Raw genomic sequence first — 9,185 nt, forward strand, 5'->3', positions numbered from 1 at the left:
AAGAGCCGGGCATGTCTGGAGGTGAGAGTGGAAGGCAGGGCTAAAAGGAGGAGGTCAAGTTCAAAGTCTGCCCCCCATCCATGTCACAGAACTACTGCCCCTGTAGAAGACTGAGGCTTATCCACTGGAGGGATTAAACAGAGTGTCTGGATTGGGGACCATCAGGCACATCTAGGGAGGGAGGCAGCAACCACAGGATGAGTGATGGAAGCTGAGACTTCCCCACCCAGCCTTCCTCTCTGTCCAGAGCACTGGTTGCCAGGCCTGTCCCTGCCTGCAGGATGTGAGAGGATCCTCTCTGTGGGCACCCACCAGCTGCAGACAAATCATAAATATGCACTCCCGGGGCGGGGGGTGGGGGGAACGTGCTGGAGACATGGGGCTCCATAGCAACGCCCTCCGAAAAATGAAGCCTTCACCTGACACACACTTGGAGCTTCCAGTTTCTCAGTGCTCCCGACACCCTGTGTCTCCAGACCTCCCAGAGAGTCCCAACATGCCAGACCAATACAAACACCCCAAAAAGAAAAAGGAGACTCTGAAAGATGGAAACTTCCTCCAAAAAAAGCTATCAATCCCAAGATAAGTAAGAACAGCCCCCATGAAATGAAAACAGGACAAAATTTTTAAAGGAAAATTTAAGACTCATGCATAAAAGTAGAAATATAAAGTCACATTACAGGACTCATTCATTCACAAAACAAAGAGACAGCTCTTGGAAATTAAAAACTTGACAGTAGAAGTGAAATTTTCTATTGAAAAGTTGTTCAGTAAAAGTAGAGAAATCTCCCTGAAAGAGCAGGGCCCAGGGCCTGGGGTCTTCCAGCTCACAAAGAATGCCTGACCCCCCGACACCCCCATCCTAATCGGGTACCCAAGTCATAGGTCACAGCCCCACAGCCGCTCCAAGGAACCCCAGGGGAGCTCTCCCCACCCAGTTCCCAAGACCCCAGAAGCTCCACCGCCCTGTCCACCTCTTGCTGACCTCCTGCAGAGGCCAGACCTGCTGCCTGGTGAGATGTTAGAGGCCAGAACTCCCTCGCTGCCGCGAGCACTCTAAGATGGCGAACATCCTTTAATGGAGCTTTTCACTCCTTAAGCAGAGGCAAGACTGAAACACAAATCTCTTTGGGGAAGGAAAATAGCAACTGAAATTCATAGTAATGAATGCCTGAGGCCCCAGAGTCTTGCCTTCGGTGGGTACCCATGAGGATAAGGTACCAGCTCAGGGAACCGAATGCAGGGGACAAGAAGGCTGTAAGTAATGAAGACAACATCCACATAGTTCACCCTGGGGTCTCCCTAGCCTGCTGACTCATAACCCTCTTCCTATCCCCCGACCACACTAGGCACTCACTAAATGCCCTTTAAAGTGGTTTTCCAAAGGTGCTGTGAGCCGAGAGGACTCAACAGGTTCCCCAAGCGGGCTGGGATCGTGTTTGACCACGGCACACGAGAATGATTTACCAGTGGTATTTAATTAGAAATCCAGACAGGCCCTCCTTCTTGCCCCAGAAAAGGCAGTATCCGTGTACCCACTGATCTCAATGATGCGGATGCAGGAGAAAGACCACCAAAGAGGTGTCAGTCATAGTCTCTCCCAGTCTTATAGGGCTGTGTCGCTAACAAGACAGTGTCACAGAATATCTGCTCGTTTAATCCTCACAACAGCCCTCTGAGGGGGTGAAGGCAAGCATTAGCACCACTGAACAGGGAAGGAGATAAAATGTATACAAATGGAGCAAACAGCCTCAGGTCACACGGCCAATAAAGGGTCACCCAAAATATACGGTCTCCCAGTCCAGAGTCCTTTCAGCCACAAAATGGTGGGATAAAAAGAGATGGAGAGCAGGTCCCAGCACCTCTGTCCCACTGAACGGAAGATAGCCCGAGCTCATTTGTGCCGCCACCCAGCACACACACACCGTGGGCTGCTTCAGCCAAGAAACATCAGAGCACAAGCAGCCCCGAGGTGCCTCTCCAAGCCAGCAGCAACCTGGGGGAGTGCGAGCAGGAAGCACCTGTACACACCTGAGGCAAGAAAGAGGGCACACCTTTGTCCTGGCCTCAGAAACTCAGAGGAAAACCGGCTGAAGGGTCTGCGAAATTCCTTTGCGGCTCTACACTCTGTGCCAAGTCAGCAAAGTCACCGCCCACAGAGGGGTGTTAGGCAAGTCGAGTGCTCAGAGCATTAAAAAAAAATAAGAAGGCAAGAAGGTCTTTTTAATGGGCGGGGAGGGGTGGCGAGGAGGCGGCAGAATCGAACTTTTTTTTTTTTTTTTTTTTGGCCGCACCCCGCGGCTTGGCGGAATCTTAGCTCCCCTACCAGGGATTGAACCCGCGTTCTCGGCAATGGAAGCGCGGAGTCCCAACCCCTGGACTGCCAGGGAATTCCCAGAATCAAGCATTGTAAAGGCTGTGCCATCCTGAGGAGCCGCTGGGGTCCCAGTCCCTCGCAGCGTCGTAAGGATCCAAGGGGATCCCGCTGCTCTTTTCAAGACTGCACAGTCCTTCACCGCGGAAAAGACGCGAGAACCCGGTTCAGAGCCGGCAATGGCTCCTCCGCATCCAGGGGAAAGCTCTCTAAAGACAACAGCAACAGCGTGCACTGGGCCAAGGTCAACGGCCTGAGCTCAGCCTAGCAGCAGACGTCGGCCGCAGCGCTGCAAAGAGCCTCGGCGTGCTGTAGGGACCGAAACGCATGGACTCACCTTCCAGTGCTGCCCCGTAAGTTCAAACACAAACTCACTGCTCCGTTTCTCTCTCTCCTTGGAAATTGCACTCTGCCTTGCGAGGGAGTTCCTTTCAATCTTGTCCAGAAGCCTCACGCTGGTGTCTATGAAGCCATTCTTGCAGTACGCAGCCTGGGGGATGCCCTTCCTTCTGCACTCGGCCACGAAGTTCCACTCCTCCTTTATCCTAAAACGGGCAGCAGAGGTCTCGGTTATCTCCTGGGGAATCGCCATCACCTGCCTGGAGAAGTCAGGAGGGCCACCTGGGCGCAAGCGCAAGCGCAAGCGCAGTCCTTCTCATCACCTGCAGTTTCCCAGCAGGAGACAAGCCCTCCCCTCCACTTCCGCCCCCTCTCCGCCCCTTCTTTCTTGTTTCCTCTGCTGTGGTGGATATGGGGTGTGGGGGAAGCTTAAACCCTCAGAGTTGTGAAGTATTAGCAAATCTGACTTTAAAAGTAGAGGAGGTGAGTTAACATGGCTAAAATTTCTACCAAAATTACCTATGCCTTTGATTAATTACAATATCCCTTGATATTATGAGGTGACACCCAAATTTTTCAAAAATGCAAGGCCAGGGCTTCCCTGGTGGCGCAGTGGTTGAGAGTCCGCCTGCCGATGCAGGGGACGCTGGTTCGTGCCCCGGTCCGGGAGGATCCCACATGCCGCGGAGCGGCTGGGCCCGTGAGCCATGGCCGCTGAGCCTGCGTGTCCGGAGCCTGTGCTCCGCAGCGGGAGAGGCCACAATGGTGAGAGGCCCACGTACCGCAAAAAAAAAAAAAAAAAAAGCAAGGCCACAGGAATCTGATGACCTTTCAGGAGCATATGGATAGAAATATACAGGCAGCCCCAGTTTATAAAATTCGACTTTAGAAGGTCATCCATCAGCCACCTTGGGAAACTTCACTCCTGCAGATGAACCTGTTATTCATAAACTCCAGTTCCAATCTGACACTGGAGCTGGCCCAGGACTCCTCAGCCTCCCCATCACTCCCAGCACCTTCTTGTTGCTACTTCTCTGACATATTATTCTATAGTTGTCTTATCCCCCCAGCTTGGTCATAAGCTCCATCATGATGGACTACGTCTTGCTGCCCTCCAGATGCTCACGCCGTCATTAGAACAGTGTTTTGCACCTGGGGGCCTTTCTCCATGTAGAGATTTGATATCTGCTTGGAGCCTTTAACAGGTTGACATTCTATGTGGTACAAAAACAAGGTTTGTTGTGGTTTTCCTTCAAATCTATCACACAGAGACATTGTCTCAAAATAAGGTAGCCTGCCTTGGATAGGAACTTGGTGCATTCCACACTCAGGAAGGCATCTGGGCCCTACTCAGCCCAACTCAGGGACTTGGTGACAGGCAGTATCCCAGGCTTCTAAAAGAGGGCTCTTTTAGAAACAGGCTGCTGATGCAGCCCTGGTCTCTACAGGGCCTGAAGCAATACAAATGCTGAATAAAACAAAACAAAACAAAAAACCCTGTAGTAGAGGGTCAGTCCTAGTATGGAAACTCTCAGGTGGTACCCGAAGGAAAAGTGCACTAGAATCGCAGGAAAGCCCAGGAGCCAAGTGGTCAGGAGGGGCAGGAACAGAGGAAAGAGTCTGGGGCAGAAACATCTTTGAGGACTGGGCATGTGGAAAGTCCTGGCCTGGACTACCAGGCACTGTCAATTGTAAGAAGAAATATAAGGCTGATAAAAGCAAGAGACTGGTGGATATCCTTTTTCTGGAATACTGGAGACTTGGTGGATTTTATCTGATCCTATAGGGGTATGCACCTTTGTCGTTGACTAAGCTATTTTACAACTCGGCAGAGACTGAAGTTAACTTGTAGAAAATTGATAGCAATACAAATCATTCTTGTCTACAGACATTCTTGTCTCTTGGTGTTAAATACATCTATATGCTGATGATGCGCAATTATATATCTCCAGCCAAGACGTCCTCAATGAATCCAGCCTCCTTGCCTCCCAGCATCTCCACCTGAATATCTAAAAGGCATCCCCCAAATTTACATGTTCCAACCCAAACTCCTGATCTTCACCTGCAAAACTTGCTTTTTCCTCCATCTTAGAAAAAGACTGCCAGTTGCTCTGGTCAAAAACCTCAGGGTCATCTTTGACTCTGTGCTTTCTTTCATATCTCACATCAAATCCATCAACAAATAGGGTCATTTCTACCAGAATCTGACCATTTCTCACCACCTTCACTGCTCCCATCCTGGTCCAAGTCACCAGCATCTTCATGTAGGCACCACTCTTGCCTCCCTACAGTCTAAACTCATCCAGCATTTTGAGTGAGCTTGTGACAGTGTCAGTCACACCATGTCATGCCTCTGCCCATACCTCTCACTGGTTTCTCATTTCACCCAATAAAAGCAAATGTCTCACTATGGCCTACAAGGCCCTGCGGATCTGTGCGCTCCCCTTGCCTGTCTGACCTCATCCACTACTGCACCCTCACTTTTTCTGACCCAGTCACTCTAGCCTCCTGGTTCTTCCCTGAACCACCCAGGCAAACCCCTGCCTCAGGGTATTTGCACTTGCTGTTATGTCTACCTGGAGTTCTTGATCCCAGAATTCTGCAGGGCTGGTTCCCCAGGACTATGTGCAAATGTTTCCCCCTTAATCAGACTTTTTGCTCTTCAGACACCACTTCAGGTATCAGTGGAGTTTCGTGCTTGCCATTAATCTAGGAGAACAGGAGCGCTTGAAAAAAACTATCTTGCTGACGGCATTGGCTAGCACAGCTACTACCCTACCCAGGTCCTAGTCACAGGTTGCTGAGCTGGGGAAAAGCACTGGGTAATCAACTACCTGGGGCTTCAGGATCTACACATGAAATCTACAAATAATGTAATAAAACAGATAAATTTTAAAATACCAGCACATGGAGAAATAGGAATTTAATACCAGGAGAAAGTGCTGGAAGAGTTAGAAGTGAGCTCCTCTGGGAAATATTAGCAGGGGCTTGGGGTGATTTGCTTTTCATTATTAGCTCTTCTGTGTAATTTAAATATTTTTAATACCATATGATAAAAATAAGTTTCAATATCTACCTGTAGCTCTAGTTCTGACTGTAGCAGTCAGGGATACAGGGTAGACCCTAGATCCAAGGCATTGATTGAAATAATAAAAGAAATCCTTCCAGAATTTTCACAACCAGCAGCACAGCCGCAGCGAGTTCTTGTATTCAATGAGCACTTTTCAGATTAATGTCTCTAAATTTTCTTTCTTCATTTCTTAGACTGAACCCGAAGGTAGAGTCTAGCAAGGTAATGAAATGATACCGGTTAACCCCTACTCAACACATCTTTCCTATATCACAGATTACAAATTGATGTAACTATTTCACATATCTTGGTACAGCCAACGTAAGTGGAGGGAAAAAGGAAATTAGATGCGCTACTTAAAAAATAGTTAAATACCAAATCTTTTTTGGATTTCTGTTTTAAATGTTTGATGTCTTAGTCCCTTTGAAACCTAGAGAAAGTCACAATGAGAATATAAACTATTTTTACAAATCCATTCTCTTCCTTGAGAGTAATTAATATAAACAAAATGTCATTGTCTTTATACTTTATCACCCATATAATTGAATAATTGTCCCCTTAAGTCAATTTTAGTAGTATTTCAAATACAAGATAAACATACAAAACAATGCCATTAGAGCTCTATTCATTAAATCAGTAAGTGTGCAAATAAAATACTCTTTCCTTAGGAAATGAGCCCACAATCTTAGTCTAGATGGCAAATAGGCTCACTGGATGAAAAATTCCTCACTTAGAGCCTAACAAAAGCATCTCTATCTCTCCATCTAAATGACTGAGTTTCATTCAAGTAGAGTGATGTTCCGTACTCATAACTTTTAAGCGTTGGTATATACCTCATGGAACAAATACAGTATTACAAAATGAAATACCATGAAGTGAGGTAACAGAACAAGCTAAACGGTTTTGCCTGGTTTAGTACATTTAAATTAACCAGATAACTGCCTTTTATACAAAGCAGTCATCAGTACCTTAACTTTCAGGACCTCCCTGGTGGTCCAGTGGTTAAGACTCCATGCTCCCAATGCAGGGGGCCCAGTTTCGATCCCTGGTCAGGGAACTAGATCCCACATGCGTGCTTCAACTAAGAGTTCACATGCCGCAACTAAGGAGCCCACCTGCCACGACTAAGACCCGGTGCAACCGAATAAATTAATTAATTAAAAAATATATATGTATGTATGTATATATTAACTTTCCCACAGGAAACAAATTTTGAGAAACTAAAGGGTAACCTTCAAATAGTCCTAACAACAACAGTATAAATTATATTATGAAACTTCAAAAATACCTGCCAGAAAAAGGTAAATTCACTACATTCATGTTTGCAGGTCCTGGGAAATTAATGCTTTTTCCTGAACATCACACTCCTCCAGCCACCCTCCCAGTTCCTCCTCACCACCCATCCAGTTTGGTGGCTGTTTTTCTTATCTTGAGCTAGAAAATCCTAACAAATTCCCAAGAAGTTTTCTGTCTTAGGTTAAGATAAGGCACACCACAAGCCCTATGGCACTGAGCCTAATGCAGGACCAACCCTGTGTACATGAGACGTGTGAATGTGGACACAAAGCCATTTGGCACCACGATGGAAGACAGAGATCGAGAGTCAAACATGACTGCAAAGTGGCTTCCAGGGCACGGTTCTCAGACGGAAGCTCCTGCAGGTGGCTGCTGTTCCCAGAACCCACAGGCGGTTACCTCAGCTACAGACGCCTCCATAAACCTCCCAGGGCTTGGGTCCCCATTCAGCAAGTTGTCCCACCCTAGAGTAACCCCAGATGCTGGGGGTGGGAGGAAGCTGGAGCAGGGCTGAGAACCACTTTGGGCTCATAGGGCACTGGGACCTTGTGTAATTCATGCTCATGTAGATCCCTAAGATCCTCTGCCATGGGTGTTGCCTGGTCTGAGGGTTCCAATTCTTAAATTTAAGATTCATGTCATAGTGGATAATCTCATATTAGTGGCAAGTGAAAAGACAGTCCAGCTATCTGTGATTACAGCATTATATAGGGGGAAAGGTTTGGCCAAATCCTCCATTTACCAGCCCTGTCAATTTGGGCAAGTTACTTAGGTCCTAACTTCGTCTTCAGACTGGGGATAATTATAACCACCTGGAACAGCTGTGATGCTTACAGTAGCAGCTTAATCATCAAGCATGATCAGAATAGGTATTTGCTTGATCGAAATAATTCATAGAAGTGAAGAACCAAGAATAAAGAGACATTCATATCCTACACATTTTGTTTTTAACCTAAAGCCTAGACATATGTCACAATTTGCCAATTTGATGTAGGGTCATGGACCGCCTTTGAGAATGGGTCTGCCAATTAGAATCCCACTCTGCCTTTCTTATATAAACCACACCCATAACACATGATCCAAGACTTCCAGTTTGGGTTTCCTCACAGGGCATAAAAATTACAGACATGCAAAGCCACCTGAATGTACAACCTTTCTAGCCCATTGTACTTTTATCCGTCTTATACAGTGTTAATTCAACTGGGTGGTTCATATTGATCACACACATAGTTTTTCCGAAGCCCTCAACTTAGTTTTCATACACACAATAACTCTCTTTTACTCATACTTCATGAGTGTATGACAGTAGTCAAACCACATCATTCCAATCCAAGTAAAAATTGCATCAACACAATGAATCTTATCTAACATTCAGCTCAACGGGTGAGAGCTGAGTGCAGGACATAGAGCAGCCTCATGTTGTCACGTGGGTGGACAGCATCAGCCTGCTGAGGGCAGCTAGGTGGTCTTTCAGAATTTCCTGTAGAGGGATTTGTCATGTCATTGCTGTCTTTTCCATGCCTAGCACAGTACCTGGAATGTATGTGGGTCCTTATAGCTATGAGTGTTACTGTTACAGGAATCGAATGTTCATTGTAGGCAACAGCGTGAAGATTCTGAAGTCCAGTGAGCAAGTGTTACGGACAGGAAGAAATCTCGGAGGAAAGGCATCCCCCTCCACAACACAAATGCAGCCTGTCTTATTCGCTAGAGAGCTACAGAGCAAGTACAGAGAACACATACTTTTCCAATGCGCTTTTCTCGAGCCTTTCTGCCTCCTGCTTCTGCCAGGCTTTGTGCTTCTTGACACGTGTTTCCCACAAGGCTCTGATGACAGAGACGTCGAATACGACCACTTTATGCCCCATTTTAAGAGCATGAAGTTACCTATTTAAAAAAAATTATATATATATATATGTCAGCTTCATACACACACAGAAGAAAATAGTTTTAACTTGAACTTTAAAATAAAATATGAGTGAATCAATTTCATCAATAATGATGAAATGCCTTGTTTCTTCCAGGATGGCAGTTGCTATGTTCTTAGGGTCTGAGAGTACTCTTGTTTGTAAGTCAGAGTTCAGCACTCAACTGGGGTCCTCTCCT

General features: G+C 46.5%; 1 protein-coding gene across 1 annotated transcript in view; it reads right to left on the reverse strand.

The window, feature by feature from the left end:
* The window catches only part of LRRC2 (leucine rich repeat containing 2), a 29,201-nt gene extending 20,254 nt beyond the window's left edge, over positions 1–8,947 (reverse strand). The window contains exons 1-2 of the mRNA XM_060022340.1: positions 8,823–8,947; positions 2,712–2,919 (exon numbers count right to left, since the gene is read on the reverse strand). Coding sequence (XP_059878323.1) covers positions 2,712–2,919; positions 8,823–8,947 — 333 coding nt within the window. The remainder of the gene's footprint in view (positions 1–2,711; positions 2,920–8,822) is intronic.
* Positions 8,948–9,185: the final 238 nt, after the last annotated feature.

The sequence above is a fragment of the Delphinus delphis genome, chromosome 10, assembly GCF_949987515.2.
Source record: "Delphinus delphis chromosome 10, mDelDel1.2, whole genome shotgun sequence".
Classification (NCBI taxonomy): Eukaryota; Metazoa; Chordata; class Mammalia; order Artiodactyla; family Delphinidae; genus Delphinus; species Delphinus delphis.